The 18968-nt window shown below is 44.5% G+C and overlaps 1 protein-coding gene across 5 annotated transcripts in view; it reads right to left on the bottom strand.

Moving 5' to 3' along the window:
- Positions 1-3258: 3258 nt before the first annotated feature.
- SLC24A3 (solute carrier family 24 member 3) overlaps positions 3259-18968 on the bottom strand; it is a 347553-nt gene continuing 331843 nt past the window's right edge. For 4 of the 5 annotated variants that reach the window (XM_075925774.2, XM_075925771.2, XM_075925775.2 and 1 more), the window contains 2 exons: positions 7201-7266; positions 3259-6109 (listed from right to left, as the gene is read on the bottom strand). In XM_075925774.2, coding sequence (XP_075781889.2) covers positions 5960-6109; positions 7201-7266 — 216 coding nt within the window. In that variant the 3' untranslated portion in view covers positions 3259-5959. The remainder of the gene's footprint in view (positions 6110-7200; positions 7267-18968) is intronic. The other variant, XM_075925773.2, reaches the window with a different exon arrangement.

The following is an 18968-nucleotide window of genomic DNA, read 5'->3' as shown; positions in this document are numbered from 1 at the left end:
CTGATGCTGATCTTAAACCACAAACACTAACAGGAAAAATCTGAGCAAACTTTTGTGCCTCTAATGATTGTCCATGAAAGTTCAGGTACATAAAACTGAACCTTATTTCTACAAATAGCTATGAAAGTCAGGGTTATTATTAAAACCTGCCAGATTAATTTCAGCATATTCAAATACTATTTGATTGAAAATAACAAGATAAACAGGGGTTTGTGGTTTGTTGGTTTGTTTGTTTGTTTGTTTTAGTGTGGAGGTTTTAAAATTTATTTTACTGGTAATTTGAAAATTACAAATTTAAAACCATTAAAATATTTGAAACCTTACAAGAACTGTGCTTTTCTAGAAGCTTTCATAAAATTAGCTGGCTCCATCCATGCTTCAAAGACTTGGCATAGTTAGTGAGCTGTTAGAAGGGGAGTTAGAGTCATAGCCAAATGTTACAAATTATACCACTTGATGTGTGATCAAAGAAACACACTAAAAAGTGTTTTTCTTCTGGACGTGCCTCTTTGGGCATACCTTGCCTTTTCCCATGTGGCATGAATTTGGCCACAACTCCAGTTCTGGAAATTTAAAAACTTTTCATGGTCTGGCCAACGAGTCAGCACAGCTGGGGATGAAATAAATGAATTTGCTCCAAGTGAAATATGCTCCAAGTTCCAAACTCCTGGTGTGCCTAACCCTTATAACTCTTTCATGTGTAATCTTCTTATTGGTGCCAAGCTGTATTGCTAAGAACTAGTTTATTGATTTGGCTTTAAAAAAAAAATCTATGTCTGATTCACTTATTCATATTTTTAAAGAACTATTTTAAGACCAACATGATGGGCTGTTGCAAAGACATATAGGGAGAAATCTTGGCCCTACAGCAGCAGTGGGATTTTTGTCACTGATTTCAACAGCGCCGATGATTTGTTCATAGTCTTTTAGCTTAGTGCCTCACAACATACCCAATGCATTTGTACAGCATATTCAAACAATACCAGGCATGATGCCTTTTGTTTGATGAAAAACTGTCAAGGCCTTCTCTGTATTCAGACTTGCATGACATGAACCTAAATGTACAATCTGAAACGGATTCAGTTAAATTGGTGCAAACCCTTCTGTGGCTGCTCTCAGTTGGATTTAAAATGACCTTATAGTGATTTAGCTTAAGCCAACACACAGCTGGGATGCATGGCTGTCCCAATCTACTCAACACTGTTATGGAAGCTGTCACTAGTCACATACCAGGGGTGCTACTGCATAGCTCCTGCAGAGCAGACCTGGAAAATGTGGACGACACAACTACATTCCCATCTTCACGTCGTAATCTCATCAAGGCCCTGAATATATTTATGGAAGAAGCAAGTAAGATTTGTCTTCAAGTCAATTGGAAGAAGACCAAACTGATGAAAGTGGCCTCTACCCTTACCCATCATAATCAATGGACAAGAGGCTGAATCTGTCATACATTTGGATATCTTGGTTCCATTGTCCCTAAGGAGGGAGGTTGCCTTGCCAACATGAAAAAATCAAATCAGCAAGGCCAAAGGTGATATGCATGCTTTTTGTAATCCTCTCTGGCATCCACACCACATATCAACTCTAAGATGCATAGCTATCAAGCAACAGTGGCTTCCCGACTGTTTAATGGCTTTGAAACCTAGGCTACTACAGAGACGCAAATTTGCCAGCTGGACACTTTTGACATGAAACAGTAACATCACATTGAAGGTGTATGGTGGATTCATCGTGTTCTGGTGTCAAAGCAAGCAGTTTCCAGTGTCTTCCCAAGTGAACATCTGTTTTATATGCTGAAGTCCATTCCAGTCCATCAGCTTTATGCATGTGATCCAACGGAAACTGGATGGAGAAGACCTTGTGGATGGCATCATGCAGGTTGAAGGGGCAGTGTGGCTTCCGAATTCGCCTGCTGCAGCCTTAATACAGAGCAAGCCACAACCTTGGCAGGAGACTGGGCTCTCTAGAAATGGCTGAACCAAAGCATGGATCCTACGCTCCTTGAGCAGAAGATTCAATGAATGAAAATGAACGGCATTACTCTGAATATAGACAGGGCCTGACGTTACAGCATGATCTGACAAGTCCCCATATTTCATTGGAAAGGATTCCGTTTTCAGAACAAATTTGGTGAAAGAAACATCTGTCAGTAGTCAGAAAGTTGTCGTTTTTAAAAAAGTATCTAACAGTATTTGTACCGACATTTTATTTTACAGATTACTAGGAGAAGGCATTGAAAATGTGTGCTGCTGTCATTGCATGTTAGATGCTAACCTCAGGTTACTACGCTAGCATTAAATGAGTGTCCTCAGCACTTGTTGATTTTTTTTCCCTACTTTCTTCTTTTAAAGACATTTTTGTTAGGCGTCATTTGAATGCTTAAAATTAGCACAAATATCTGTTTCACAGGCACAAAAACCATAAATACAAAGCATGCAAATTCACAAACTTCAATGACGCAGCTCAGGATATAAAGTCAAACACAAAGAAAAACCCCAAACCATACTTCTGTAAATGCTGTCCATGCAAGATATTTTCTGTTGTAGGTTCTTGTATCTACCAAAAAAAAAAAAAAAAAAAAAAAGCAAGCACGATTTCTAAAAAAAACCCCAAAAAACGCAGGTATAAGAATTCCACTTTAATAAGGGCAACAACAATCTTTCCTGTGTCACTTAAGATGACCTCACGTCACAAGATTTTGGCATTTAAACACTGTCAAGGGAGAACTAACCATATGTCAGAGTTGAAACTAACATGGGATCAGATATTTGGAGTCGGCCTGTATGAAATCAGGTCAAAAGTGAGAATTGCAATGAGCTCTCTTTGAAATGCTCATTATAATTTTTCTGTGATTGCTTGGAAGGAAAACTAAAGTGAAAGCTGTGAATACTCATTGTATCAGTCAGTGTATGTAGTGATCTTATTATTGTATGCCTTAGGAAGACCATTCATGAAGAGTGATCACAGAATAAATGTAGCACAGAAAAATGCTTCCATTTTTGTCTTAGAGATTTTTCCATGGGCTTTGATTAAGCTGTCAGTTTGAAAGGCTCTGTTTTAAAAACAACAGAGGGGTAGCCGAGTTAGTTTGAAACAGGAAAAACTTAAAAAACAACCAATAGTCTAGTAGCACCTTAAAGACTAACATAACATGTGGATGGTATCGTGAGCTTTTGTGGGCACAACCCACTTCTTCAGATGACCTGACTTCATCTGAAGAAGTAGATTGTACTCACGAAAGCTCATGATACCATCTACATGTTTTGTTAGTCTTTAAGGAGCTACTAGACTATTGGTTGTTTTTTAAGTTTTCAAAAACAAATCAGAATTCACACACTTAACTGACCTTCTATTCCAAATCAATCTTGTACCATCTGATTTGGTTTCAGATCACAACACAAGCACATCTAACTGCAACTGTCATCAGAGAAAATGTCCTATCACATCTCATATGAATACAGCACAGATTAAGAGCAATTCAGTGTTTCAATATAACTCTCTGCTTACGCTTGGAATAAGCAACTTTCAGAATATTCTCACAACATGCACAAAGTTCAGAACAATGAATTTCAGGATACACATACAATGCAAAGCTATGATACTACAGTATTTGATGTATGCCAACAGGAAAAGTTCCTAAAAAACCAAGTCATGCAGTTTTTGTGCCATGGGATAGATAATGGCTATTTCGTAGAAATAGATCCAACTGGCTCCATTGGAGCAGCAGTATAAATATTCAAAATAGAAATAATAATAGGCCTTGATGTGAAATTTCTCCCCCAAATACTGTCCCTCCTGCAAGTAAGGAAAGATTTAGCTTAGGAGCTACTGTACCTTGTTATAAGCTTATAGCTGTGTTCAAGGGTGGAATTTATTGAAATGTATCACATCATGCTACTATTTTTAAATTTAAGCAAGTCTTTTTAGACATTTTAGTGGTTACTATTAATTAAAAACACACTCAGAAGGTACAATGGGGATTTCTATTGCAATGGGATTTCCATATGGTATCATTCTTAGCATGCTGTTCTTAGAAGGCTGCTTAACTAAACAAGTGGGATTACATTTAAGTTCCCAAAGAAAAAATAGCAACACATCTATAAAATGGAGCCCCTCTTTTCTTCCCCCTTTATTCCATCTGCTCTGTCTTCATACCTGCCTTCCTGTCTGCTTTTACCAGAGGTGGCTCTGTATTGACTTTCCATGAAATTTGCCTGACAAACTTGTACTTTCACTTGTCCCATGTGAAAAGGAGAGCAAGTAATGTGCTGTGTCAAATGGAGAGCGCTGCCGGGGAAATTACACTATTTGTCCAAAGAGAATTAATCTTAAAAAATCAAGTGCAAAAGTGTTGATAAAGAGGGTCTTTACCTTGAACTGTCTTTCTCCTGCTAATTCAGATTTTTTTTTTCTCTAAGGGTCCTGTTTTCGTAGTGCCCTGTCTACCACTATTGGCCACTGTCTGTACCATAGACAAAAACATTCACCTTGTTGGTAGTATTTTATCACACTTCATCGAAGAACATCTACAAGGAAGAGGGGAAAAAAACCCACACCAAATGAATCAGAAGTGATCAGTGCTTAAAGTAAATACAACAGCCAACACTGGCAAGAATCCACAATTTCAATACACATGAGTGTGGCAGTGATGGTTGTTCCTCATGTGTGTGGTGGATCTGCCTGCATATTAACACAGTATTATACAAAATCTTGCAGGGCTGTTAGAACAGCGAGAGGCAGAACTTTCATCATAACTTAAATGTGTGAGTGAGTTTGCATGAAAGGTATTCTGCCTTTTAAAAGTGCCATTTCTTTCTCTCTTTCTTCCACCAGTAGGAGGTGGAATAAATCCACCACAATCCGACCCCGGGTATGTTCAGCTGTAAAAATTTTTGGCCAGGTCCAGTGTATTCTTTACAGAGTGGCAAATTATGACTTCGGTACCAATGTCTGTGCAAAATATGCCTCTTTCCTTTTAAAGAAACCAGTGTCTACAACTCACTTGGAGAATGTGTGACGGCGCTTACATTCCTCTCACAATGAATAAGACATACAACTACACATGCACCCCCCCAAAAAATAAAAAAACTACAAGAAGTTGGATGATCCTTGGAAACTTCTGATCTTGCTTTTCAATGTGCGGATCGTTATAAACCAGGGCCCCTCCTTGTTAGCCCTCAAGGGCTGGCAGTCCTACACCACTGCTAGGAAGTCATATAAATAACCTGGCAATACAACTCTGATACTGATAATGAATACGGTAGCAGTATTTACCCTTTGAATCCATGTTCACCTTGTATTCCTTACACCTTTAAGAGCTGCATTAATCATAGTAAAATGTTGTTAGCCACTGCCTTGCCAGTCATTTCTTTTAACAAACAGTCAGTCCACTCATACGTTGCGTATCTCAAACTGAGTTCCCATAATACACTGCACTTGTGACCTTTGGATCATTACACGAAATCCAGCGCTCAGAAGGAGAAGCTGCAAAGAGAGGCTGTTGATCTCTGAAAAAAATAAAAATAAAAGATTCCCACAGTTCTGCTTGAAAAACACCCCATAAACAATGTACCCTCTTCTTCTGCATTCTAGCAATAGTCTTAAATTATAAATTAGATTAGTCTTCCACCAAATAACTTAAAAAGGAAGGAATTGTAGCAGATCAGTTTTGCCTGGCTCAACGCCAGATAGCAGCCAGTTCATTTAAAATCCCAGTCACTGTTCAAACCTAAACTTGGAAATCACATTAATGTTGAAAAAAATATCTTCACGCCGATGCAAGATTTTTCCAGGTTTTGGGGTCGGCAGAGGGTAAACCAAGATGGGAGGAGAGTCCTATGAACAGTGAGCAGGGTATACTTCACGACCGCTGGGTGCATCGCGTTCTGCAGACGCCAGCCGTGTTTCGTATTGCACAGGTAAGAAGGAAGTACCTCTCGACAGTCTGCCACCTGGATCAGTGATCTCTGCACATCGGCAAGTTCACAAACGTGAAAACGTTGAATTCTGTCATGATGGAGAAACACAAGAAGATGCCATACAGGAAAAGGCACACAAATCCCAGCTTCCTATCCAGCTTCCATTTGTTCAAGTGGACACCAAACACCTGCAATACACAAAGCCATTTGTTCAGAGTAAGCAGCAACATCAAGAGCATTGAGAATCAGTGGCAAGCACCTTTCTCAGTAGAGTCACCATGCAATTTACTTTTCCACTGCTGAGCACTGTTGACTTGCTTGAGCAATATTCTGTTCTGAATTGCAACTTAGCCTTTTAGAATATTACGACACAGCAGGCCAGACATACTGTTGGAGTAAATTGGTGTAGCTCCTTCAGTTGCACCGATTCACGCCAGCTAATGAGCTGGTCCAATACTATAATCGCCAAATCCATTCTGGAAAGAACAATTCCATTCTATGAGGTACGCATCTCTTAAATCTTTCAATGGCCAGCTCCCTTCTGTGTGTCTAAAATGGCTCTCATGCGTGTACCTGGGCCTGCAATTTGCAAAGGAAAACACCTCCATATGCTTTAAACAGTCGGATACTTGAATATGAATGTGTCAGTTCGCTGTACTTTATGGCAAACTCATATCTGCCCAGCCTGAAAGAGGACTGTTTTCATAGAACCATAGAATCCTAGAGCTGGAAAGAGACCTCAGGAGTCATCGAGTCCAACCTCCTGCCCAAAGCAGGACCAATCCAACTCAATCATCCCAGCCAGGGCTTTGTCAAGCTAGGTCTTAAAAACCTCTAGGGAGGGAGAGTCCACCACTTCCTTAGGGAACCCACTCCAGTGCTTCCCTACCCTCCTAGTGAAATCGTTTTTCCTAATATCCAACCTAGACCTCCCCCACTGCAACTGGAGACCATTGCTCCTCATTCTGTCACCTGTCACTACGAAGAACAGCACAAGACAAAGTCCGGCTTCATTTTTACCATTGAAAGTGACTAACAATAACTAGTGAGTTTCCAGGGGCTCCTCTCAAGAAAAAAAATACACACCATCTTGTGTCAGGTCAGATAATTGCTTGCAAAGTCCCAGGTTAGGCGCCTGGATATCTAACAGTAAGAATCAGGAATACCTCTCAACGGGATGCATAGCAACTGCTGCTGCTCTAAGAGGAAAGGAGGAGGATGGAGAAAAAGCCAATGTTTATAAAAACTGGAAATGAAGAAGTAGAGAGTATATACGTACTGTGACAAAAACAGATGCCAGCAGCAAGCCAACAGAATAGATAAGTCCTCTGCTGTTTAACTGGATCTGAAAAGAAGGAATGTTATAAAAACTATGTGAGACATTTGAACTGCTAATTATTCTGCAGAAGTAAACTCCCCATTCCAGAAGAAGAGGTCTAATCAAAGAGTGACATACTCTGGGCAGATCTCCACTAAGTGGGGAAGATGGATCTAAGTTATGCAACTTCAGCTGTGCGAAGAAAGTAGCTGAATTTGAGTTACTTAGATCTGCTTACATGGCGTCTTCATTGTGGATTTACAGAAGATGCCCATTGACTCTCATTGTGCTTCTCATTCTGGTGGATTACCAGAGTCAACAGGAAAGCAATCAGTGATGTAGAGGTAAACTGAGGCAGTCCATGGTATTCTCCTAAGAACCCCTATTAAAATCCTGGGAAGGCCTGGGAACACACAGAACAAGCAGCTAACATGACCCTGGTCACCCTGGCAACCACATTCCAAGAGGGCCTCGCTCTGATAAGACCCTGGCTGGTACCAAAACAAACTTCATGGAAGCTGTTCTCACTGTCTCCTTTAATTCTAGATAATAAGCCTGGAACCCAACGACCACGCCAATGCGAGGCAGTATCACCCCGCAGTAGACGCATCATCATTTCAGTAGACAAAGTTGCCATTAACATGTCTGTTTTGTTTATGTTGGCTTATTTAGCTTGTTAGTAATAACTACCTGCATTATTGATAAGATGTTTAATTGGCGATAGGTGGGGACATCGTGTAACCTTCGTAGTTTATTGGCTTATGTGCTCATTTCGTCTTGCTGCCTAAAACCTATGAAATTGTTTCTACTCCGCCCATCTGCTGCCTGTATAATCTATTGTAATGTTTTGATTAACCATGCATCTGACGAAGTGGGTCTTTGCCCACGAAAGCTTATGCTCCAACACTTCAGTTAGTCTATAAGGTGCCACAGGACTCCTCGTCGCTTTTGATTAACCAGTGTTCACCAGGTTGACCCTTGAGGGACACTCCACCAGCTGTGTGCAATAAATCCTCTGCTTGTTTTCACCTGCATCCAGAGTATCCAGAATTATTCCCTACAGTTGATCAATTTATCATGTCTTTCCTAGATGTGGTAAATCAACCCCTGCTGGATTGATCACTGTCCCATAATGAAGACATGCCCTATGAGACTGTGAACATTACCAAGCTTGCCACTCCCAGCCAAACTTTCTTACTTGTCTCTTCTTTAGTGTCTTGTGTGTTAATAGCATGGGAGTGTGCCTTCCTTCTGATTGGCTCCTGTGTGATTCCTGCACAAATAACTCAGGGAAAGGTTTTTTTATCCTTACCCATCATTTGATTTTCCAACTACTGGGGAAAAAATCCTGGGACAAAAATGTCCTTTTGCCCCTACTGTTATTAGGCTGCACAGAAGAGACAAAGATGAAATCGAAAGGCCTGGTCCTCTGATACTACACATCAGCATGGTCAGTTTATGTCATTCAAGGGAACCTTACCTTTGTGAGTGCTAAGTAAAAAGGCTCTTTGTTTCATTTATCTAATGAAGGCTCCCTTCACCCAGCCTATGCAAGCACCTCACAGTTGTTAAGGTATTTATCCTCACAACACCCCTGCAATGTAGGGAATAGCTATTAACCCCACTTCATCTGAAGGTTTTACCCACAAAAGCTCATGATACTATATAAATTTTTGTTAGCCTCTAAGGTGCCACAGGACCACTTGCTATTACTGTTTGTCCCTTTAGGAACCTTAATTGTTTTTTTCCCTCTAAAGCTGAAACAACTTGGCATATCAGAGAATACAGTTTTGGACTTCAGCTGTTGTGTCAAAACTCTCTGCTTCAGCTGGCCCCCGTGGATGGAAGGCCAGGTGTTTGCATTAGGATAGCAATGACAGAAAGAAACATGCAAGAGTCTTTTCCTTCACTGGAAGGTTAATATCTTCCCAACTAGAAGCAAAGCAGCTGGCCGTTGGGGAGTGGGTAGCATAGGCTAATGAAATGTAACCCTTTGAGACCGAGAACTACTCCTGAGGCTATTGAATATTTTATTTCCTCCATGCAGTTAAAACATGATATGCCTATATAATCTAAGACTGTCTCAAATACTGCTTACGCTTTCCTAGGCACACCTCCTGGAATGCGTTTCATTTAAAATAATTTTATATTATCACATAGAAGCAAGTTGGTGTAGAGAATTTTTGCGGGAGAGATGCTGCAGTCTTTTAAAGCCGTAGTCCAGCAGTGCACTGTTAGCGCCAGAGCATTATAAAGTGAACTGGGCCAAATGTATTCCTCCATTGAAATCAATGGCATTGCAGTAGCAAATCATGTTGCTCATTCTGTGCAAAGAAATCATTAGCAAAGTTGAGTTAGAACCAACAGGCGTCCAGAAGGTAAATTATTTTGATCAATTTAAGTTTTTTTGGAGCAGGTACTTTCCACACTACAAGCTTCCTGAAAAGATACTCTGAGTGCGGACATTTCTAATGTTGGTCTGAGCATGTTTATTTTCATTTTGTGCCGGAATATTTCCAATAGCATGATGCTACTTGTTACTGGGGTACAAGACGAGAGCTCTAAGTGCAGTGTTCTTCCTTAAGTGGGCTGATTTCCAGTTCTTAATTACTCAGCTGGCTCTACAGATGTATACAGAGCAAAGCAAAAGCATTAGTCCATTACTGCAAATGATTTGCAGAGCAGAAAATAATTCCGAGGATAAAAGTTCATACACCACTAACAATGTGGGCCTTGTGTTTTAACAGCTGGATTTCTTTCTGGTTTGTAAAACTGTCTTTAATCCACTGAGCAATTCAAATGAGACGTTTCTGTGACAATGTCATTTACTCAAGTGCCAAGAATGGAAATAATGGTACACAGTGTATCACCAGCCATCTTTCAGCACTCACATCCTCTCAGCTGGATTATAAAGTGGCAAGTTTGTAAGAGAATTAAGAATTGCAAATGCAAAGAAGGCTACAAACTCAAGAACGACGCAGCATAGGACTCCTAAGGCATTCATGTAGTTCAGCACATACACTCAGGAAAAACAAACTGGCCACCCGCTGGGCTAAACTCTGCTCTCATGACACTGGTGCCAATCCAGAATAACGCTACCGATTTCAGTCACTCGGGTCAACTGAGAGCTGAGTTTGGCCGAATCTGGAAAAGGGAGCCCAGTTCTGGCTTTCTGCATTCACAATTCTGCAACAAACTTCCTGAAGGCAGATCCCTCCATGCATGCGCTATTCCTTTTCCCGCTAGATTCAACTTCAATTGGCATATTTAATACCGACAGTTGTTAAATGGATGTCTGTGCTGGAGACGGGGTGCACGTACATTGCAAGATCAGAGCCTTAGAGGGGCGGGAAGAGAGGCTTGTCTCTTTTTCTCTGCTTGTTCAGACGCCAGAGCAATGGGACCTCTGGAATGAAACTGAAGTATAATAATGAGAACCATTCATTAAATGCATATTGCTCTGTAAACCGGGGATGTTACGGTTCCTATACACGACCCATCGCCCAATCAAATCCTGGAATTCTGCTGCCCCAGACTAACAAGACCATGCTGAGTTATGCTCAGAAGTCTGGCTGCCCAAGGGAACTAGAGCTGGGTTTGCTTCAGCACGGGGAGGCCTAATCTGACAGTCCCCCCTCCCATGTAAATGAAGGAGAGAAAAGAACTGATCTTGCTTTTAATGTCAACTACGGGCTGCAGGTGCCACCCAGGACATTGTGGGCTTGTGAGCTGTGGGTGGAGAACAGAAGAAATCTCCTGAGCCATTTCTGCATCAGTTACCACTTCTTAACAGCCTTGGGAGCTTCTCAGAAACAACATTTTCTCCTGGAAGGAGCATCTGCAGCCTTGTCTGCATTCTGAGGATCTTTTCCGTTACTTCTCTCTAACCCCTGAGACATCCACATCATGCATGCTGTAATCATGAGTAAGGAGACCTGGGCAAGATTCCCTTCCTGGGCTCTTGATTATGCTGACGCTCCTTCTTTGATGAGGCCTGTTGCCTTTGGACCACTCCCATCCATTCCTGACCCCAAGCTAGAACAGCAAGCAGCCACACGGGCTCAATTCAGGTGGCTGGCAGGGTTTTACACTGGTGTAACTGAGATCAGAATGCAGCCCTCAAGCTAGCAGAGCTGCCAGTGGATGGTTTGGTTTTGGTTGTTTTGCGCAATAACTCTTGTTTGGATTTCGATCAGAAGCTGTTTCTTAGAGGCTCCAATGTACTCACTTAACTGTCTCTATTAAACACGCCAACTGAAGTGGAATCTGGTGGAAAAACAAATAAACCGAAGCAGTTGGGATGTTTTTTAGCATGGAAAAGACTGTATTCCACGTGCAGGACAGATGGTGTTTCTTGGAGACAGGACTGGGCTGGTATGAAAACAGGAAATGCACCTTTGAAAGCAGGAAAGTTCTTAAGCCTACATCTAAAGGACAATTGTGACAGATTCATTTTTCAGACCATCTGCAAAAAAGTAAAAACAAAAAAAAAAAAACCCCCAAAATCAAAAATAAAAATAAAACAAACCATCCCCACCCCAAAAAACAAACCCTTTTTTTTGGCACCATTTATAATTTATTAAATTGTACTACAGGTTGAACCTCTCTAGTCTGGCACCCTCAGGACTTGACCGGTGCCAAACCAGAGAAGTTGCTGAACCACAGATGGTCAATATTGTCTGGCAGCATCACCAACACTTCCATTGCTTACTGGGCTGTTAGAAGACTTTTAGGGGTAAATTAAAGCTAAATAACAGCACAGAACACTAAAAGCTAGGACTGGTGGCTATAAACAAACTTTATGGGACAGTGGGAAACTTGGTCACCCTTATGGTAAGGGGATATCAAGCTAACTAAAACTATTCCAGACCACGGATGGTGCCAGACCAGAGAGGACTGAACTTTACAACACAGTCGTTTATTAATCCTTTAAACACTATTTATAAATGAAGCCTTAATATAAGCTGTGACCATGAGCTCTGCTAGTCTTAAAACCCAGGATGCCTTATAAGAAGGCCGAGTTTGTAAAGGGTTAATAAAGGATTAACAGATAATTGAATAAATGATTAATCAATTGTTACAGGCAACCAATTGCTTATGACCACTGGAACCCCTTCAACTCATGTGGTAAGACCTCCTAGGACACATGTGACTCAAGACTAACCTGTTTACATGTCTATTAATTATTTGTAAACAGAATCTTAGCATAAAGTGTAACTGATGTCACAACAGCATGAGAACATAAGATTGGCCATACTGGGTCAGACCAACAGTCTATCTAGGCCAGTATCCCGTCTGCCAACAGTGGCCAATACCAGATATCCCAGAGGGAGGGAACACAACAGGTAATCCTCACATGATCCCTTCCCTGTCACCCATTTCCAGACAAACAGACGCTAGGGACACCATTCCTACCCATCCTGGCTAATAGCCATGGATGGACCTAACCTCCATGAATCTATCTAGCTCTTTTTTGAACCCTGTTAAAGTCCTAGCCTTCACCACATCCTCTGGCAAGGAGTTCCACAGGTTGACTGTGCACTGAGTGAAGAAAAACTTCCTTTCTGTTTGTTTAAACCTGCTGCCTATTAATTTCATTTGGTGACCCCCAGTTCTTATATTGTGGGAATAAGTAAATAACTTTTACAGCAAATCAAATAATCCAGTCCACTGCCCTCCAGCCCAAAGCCTCAAGCTGGAGATTTGGACATCAGTTTTCACGTACTGGAGTTGCATGAGGAGAGATGAACTCTCACTCCAGCATAACAGTTCTCGTTTTCACCTTTAGTTCACTAGAGATGCTTCTATCCCTGAACCAAAAAAATGCCCCATGATGGATGGGCAAGCTTGCCCTTGAGGCTGTCACCAGGTTTTCCTTTATGAGGCTTCGTATCCTCCTAAAAAGGGATGATTTCTTGGCAGCGCTGGGAGAATATTTATCTAACTGAGCTGCTTTAGTTTTCATGTCTGAGTACTCTCTGCCCCTGTGATGAGGTGTCCACACCCACGTGAGGCCTGAAGGGGTAAATCAGGCCAATTAACCCATACGATGCACGAGGAGGAAAGCCAGGGCGCGGTAGGGCCTAATCGCTGATGAAGCCCAACCAGTGGAGAAGCTGGGCAGGGTTTACAAAGAGAGGACATTGGCAGCAGAAAAGGGACTACAATCAAGGCACACGCCTAAGGAAACATCCAGAGAAGGAGCCATAAGGTCTGAGAGGGATAGAGCTGGACTGCTGGTTCGAGGGTCCTTGGATTGGAACCGTGGAGGGGAGGAATAGGGGGTGGATTCTCCTGCCAGCTACAGCAAGAATGGTGCAGTCAGCACAGTGGAGATAGAGCCTGCCTGAGACTTTGAGGAAGGAGACTCTGATACTATCCTGGAAGGGCAGGATGATGGTGGCTTGGCAGGAGGGCTAAGCCAGTGGGCTGAGGAACCACCAGACGGGGTGTGGCCGGCGTGAGCGATTTCCCCAGGTGAGCGGCAAGGGGGTGCCACTGAGCGTTACAGCCTCACTGAAATGAAAATGGTTAAAGAAGGCGTTGCTGCCTTCCAAGTAGCTCCTGTGTCTGCCGGATGGCAGGATTCAACCCCTTCCAGAGAAGGGGGTTTCCTTGGGGAGAACAATGCTAGCCAGGGAATGCACTTTGTCAGGAAGCTCAGTGGGCTGGAATAGCTATCACAGCTGTATTTGCTGGCACAAAAACTGCAATTCACTGGGCAAAAAAACCTCGTCAGGAAACTCAAAGCGTTATACAAGCAACTGAGACGTTGTTTCCATGGCGGTTCAGAAGTCGGAAATCTGTGCTTGATGTTTCTCTCTGGTATGCCAGACGTCAGCGAGAGGGGGCCCAGCACAGAGGAAGGGCTCAGATTAAAAGGGGAAAAACTGGAAAGACTTGGCTACGTTGGTGAATTGAAAACAGAAGGAAAAACTGGGTAAGGAAAGTTACCCACACAAAACTGCCCATGCGTCAGATTTGTACCTGTTATAAATAGGCTCAGTTCCTTCAGTTTCCTGCACTGATTTGCACCAACTGAGCAGTTGGCCCGCTGCATGGATATATTCCATTTTTGTTCCATCTCTGGTTCCTAGTTTTGCCTCCTCTTGCTATGATGGGGTGTACAAGTGTCACTGAATATTGGGATGCTACGGGATTCTGCCTGGGATTTTACATTGGGCAGTCAGAAAAGGACCAGGCCTGTTTGAGATTAAGGACATTTAGATCTGGAGTGTGATGCTGTTCCATTCTTTGAGGGCTGTCCTGTGCAAGGTCTTGGCAGAGACCTTTCTCTCACTCTAGGGAGTAATCTACACTAAGCAGAAGATCGATGCTGCTGCGATCGATCTTCCAGAGTTCGATTTAGTGGGTCTAGTTAAGACTCACTAAATCAAAGTCAGAGGGTGCCCCTGCTGGCATCTGGTACTCCTGCTTTTGTGAGGAGCAGCTCGTCGGCCTCTGCTGTGGAGATGCCACCACACTTGTCTTAAGGTAATTCGACTCCAACTATGTATTCTTTGCAGCTGGTGTTGCATACCTTAAGCTGAGCTGCTGGGTCTAGTGTAAACCTGACCTAGGAGACAGAGAAAGGTCTTTTCCAAGCAGGGCTGAGCTCATTGCCTGAGCAGCAGAGGGGAACAAATCCGCAGCTGCACACATAGCTAGCTCATTCCTAGCCTTCGCAGCACTTCTCGTGAAGACCCCTAGTCCCGCCTCCCTAATACCAGTGGAAACATGGCTGATTTTATTCCAAAAGGCAGTATTGAGATTCTCCTAGCCCTGAAAGGAAGAAAAGGGGAGTGCTCAGGGGGGCCAGATTCAGACCTGGTGTAAGTAGGTTGCACTCCCCTTGCAAGTGCCTGGGCCAAAGCATTTGGTGATATAAACCGTGGTGTCCCATGCCTTGTGAAAAGAGGGCAGCAAAGCAGCTGTAAATGGCTCCTACTGTTTTTACCTGCTTAAACCTGCTAGATGTTTCCCCGGCCACACCTGCTTCTAGCGTGAGGGATGTAAGTTTTGCCCATTTCTCACACACACTATGGCCAGAGTGATTCAGACCACACTTCTTTATGGTCTTCCAGCCAACTTACTTCGGATATGTAACATACACCACTGGTCTCATCAGCCCACAATATGGCTCTGTCTCAGGCCTTGTCTGCACTAACATCCCCCTCCTCACCCCGCTGATCTAACCTATGCATCTTCAGCTACATAGCTGACATCAATGTTTCTTCTCTGTAGTAAGGTCAGTGGGGATGCCGACGGATCTGCATCTTGACTGCCGTGTTGTGCCGACGATCAGCTGAGCCGGCACAATGAGGAGGCCATTTTTATTTTAATGAAGCGGGGGATATTTAAATCCCCGCTTCATTGACTATGTCGGGTAGTCTAATTTACATGCCTCAGTCGGCAGAGGCATGTAGTCTAGACATACCCATAGAATCACAGCATAGAATCACAGAACCATACAACTGGAAGGGATCTCAAGAGGTCATCAAGTCCCGTCCCCTGCCTTCATGGCAGGACCCAGCACTGTCTCTACATCATCCCCTATAAATGTCTGTCTAACCTGCTCTTAAATATCTCCAGTGACGGAGATTTTACAACCCTCCTTAGGCAATTTATTCCAGTATTGAACCACCCTGACAGGCAGGAAATTTTTCCTGATGTCCAACCTCAATTTCCCTTGCTGCAGTTTAAGCCCACTGCTTCTTGTCCTATCCTCTGAGGCTAAGGGGAACAATTTTTCTCCCTCCTCCTTATAACACCCTTTTAGATACTTGAAAACCACTACCAGGAGGGCTTCTCACTTCGACACCGGTAACCTTCACGAGGAGTAAGGGAGGTCGAAGGGAGAGTGTTCTCCTTTCAACACCTCTTCCTTCCAAATCACAGAGGGGGAAGAAACCTCAATTCTCTCCATTTATTTAAAGTCTCCTTTCCCGGGAGAAGACTACAGGCAAAGCAACTCGTTGCTTTTGAAATCAGGTTCTCCTTAGAGGGGTGGTTTCTAATGACACAGGTAAGCAGGACGGGGGCATACTCTGCATGGATTGATTATCGTTGACAGGTTTGCAAGTTCAAAATACATGCAGCTGGAATTTAAATGGGGCGTATCCCCTCTCTCCTGTCTTGCCTTGCACGTGCAAGAATGCTAGCGTGAATTTCAGAGGGCTCGTGCACTAATGAGCACCCGCCGAGTCGCGTCTGCCGCTGACACTGGGGATACAAGGGAAAGAATGTAATTCCATTCTCCAGGTCTCTTTTGGAAATTGCTGAGAGGAAAAGGCCTTGCTATTGCCAAAACCGATTTTGCTCCAGGATGCAGCTATGTAAGAAATTACCTCATTAGATCGCAAGGTCTCTGGCCTATTTCCAGCCCTTTCCGCTGGCAAAAGCTGAGGGTGCTGAGCCTGCTCCCAAACCAAATTTTGGAATAGCTTCCCCTGCAGCGTCTGGGGTTGGAGTCGCTCAGACAGTGAACTCTGTGAATCCTCAAATAGGACAGGGGTCTCCAAAGTGCAACCAACCCAGCTGTAATTGAGGACAGGTGGTACATTCCAGCCTGTCTGTGTGCATTTCCTGACTGGATAGTTTTGCATAGGGCTGCTGTGTGAATTTCCTGTGTACAATCCAACACAATTCGTCTCACCGAGGGCTTGGTTTGGAACAACGCAGGCGCGGGGCACTGCATGTACGAGCTCCCAGCAACAAGGAATGAATTCAGGGAGTGCAGGAAGACTGGATCCTGTACGGAGAGCTCCCTTTGGGACTGGAAGCTTTTATTGCTCTACATCACTCCAGCCGTAAAGAGCTGTGATGAAAAGACTCAATCAATGCAAATGAGGTAAAGGAAGCGGCAGGGCTCAATTCGAGGCACCTACGCCTCTGCCCAGTGGAGTCACGCCCAGCCACAGGCTACAGGTATTATCAGGCTCTGGGTGATGGGGAGAGCAGCTGCCGTCTGCCTGCTATTCCCCTGGCTGTGCAGCTGGATGGAGAGTGCATCGGAAATTGGCATCACTCCCTCCATTCCAACGCAGCTGCCCTGGAGCAGAGGGGGAAGGAACATAAGAAGAGCCACAGGTCCGTCTAGTCCAGGCTCCTGTCTGCCAACAGTGACCAATGCCAGGTACCCCAGAGGGAATGAACAGAACAGAGAATCATCAAGTGTTCCATTTCCTGTCACCTATTCCCGGCTTCTGACAGAGGCTAGGACCTCATCCCTGCCCATCCTGGCTAATAGTCACTGACAGACCTAATCTCCATGAATTTATCTAGCTCTTTTTTGAACCCTGGTAAAGTCCTGGTTTTCACAACATCCTCTGGCAAGGAGTTCCACAGGTTAACTGTGCGTTGTGTAAAGAAACACTTCCGTTTGTTTGTTTTAAACCTGCTATCTATTAAAGGAAGTGATCCCAACACAAAGGCTGCGGCAATATGGAAGCAGCCACGCAGCGCTCAGTCTGTGCCCGGCTCCTAGCACAGGGATTTGCTCAGACTGGACTGCAAGGGCCAACCCTGCCCCATGTGGAGGGTTAACACGAGGGAGGGCTGCAAAAGCTGCCCCCGGGTGGCTAATACTTCGGAAGAACCCAGTGGGGGCTGCGCTGGAGGGCAAACCCCCCCATAGTGCAGTTCCAGACAGGAACTCGTTGCACAGAATGGCTCCACGCCCGGTCAGTCCTGGTTGTGCAGGGAGGTGGTGTGGTGCCAGCACGGGGCAGCACTCTCGCAAAGCCCAGGTGTCAGGAATGTGCACGCTGGCCTCTCGCGGGTGCGTCTCAGGACGGTACACCTGAACGTGAAGAGGCCTAAGGAGTAGGGTGGGTTGGAGAGCCCCGGGCCGAAGCAAGGGTGCAAGTCTCAAGACTGGAGGCAAGAACATTTCTCTGTGGGGGAGCGAGCGCTAGTCTCACGTCCCCTCACCCAGGAAGTTCCATCTGACTGCGCCTCGGGGATGCCCACAGCAAGAGCAGACATCAGTTTCCAACGGCCTTCACAGCACAGCTTGCCCCAGTGGCTGATCAACCATCCATAGTGCAGCTGGGACCTCCCTGGTCAGCACCCTCAGGACCTGACTGGTCCTGAATGAAGGAATTTGCCAGACCAGAGGTCACCTGCCACAGCCCGCAGCTCCCTCTGCTTCTGGACCCCCTGCCTCCAGCTCTGCTGGGCTGCCAGACGCTGGCCCCGGCCCCACTGCCTCCAGCTCTGGCTGGACTGTTGGATGCCAGTCCTGCTGCTGCCAGCCCTGGCCAGGCTGCTAGCCTCAGCAGGGCTTCCAGCCGCTAGTCCTCCTGCCAGTGGGCTCCTGGCCCCGGGGCTCCCTGGTCCAGGCGCATCCATGGTACTGCCGGACTACGGATGTTGTCGGACCAGACAGACCAGGTTTAGGGAGGTGCAACACAGATAACAACATAAAAAGAGATCCAAGAGGGGGATGTGGAATGAGATCAGTGACAGCTCCAGTTCAACGTGGATCTGACCCTGCTCCCCTAAGGAAGCTAAAACAAGAGAGAAATCCTGGCCCAAGCCTATTCTGATTGCCAGAAGTGCTGCACGCCCACACTGGCCGCCAGACGGAGGCCCTGGGAAGCAACTGGAAGAAAGGCAAAAAACAAATCTCCTTTCCTATCCATGTTTTCTTCCCATTGGATTTGCTTGGCCTGCAGTACGTGGCTCCAAGGACGGAGTCCAACGGGATTCCAGAAGCAACCTTCAGT

This window comes from Pelodiscus sinensis, chromosome 3 (genome assembly GCF_052426305.1).
Source record: "Pelodiscus sinensis isolate ZL-2025 chromosome 3, ASM5242630v1, whole genome shotgun sequence".
In the NCBI taxonomy this organism is placed as follows: domain Eukaryota; kingdom Metazoa; phylum Chordata; order Testudines; family Trionychidae; genus Pelodiscus; species Pelodiscus sinensis.
Note: the sequence above shows the minus strand (reverse complement) of the source record. Positions and strands in the feature narration are given on the sequence as shown.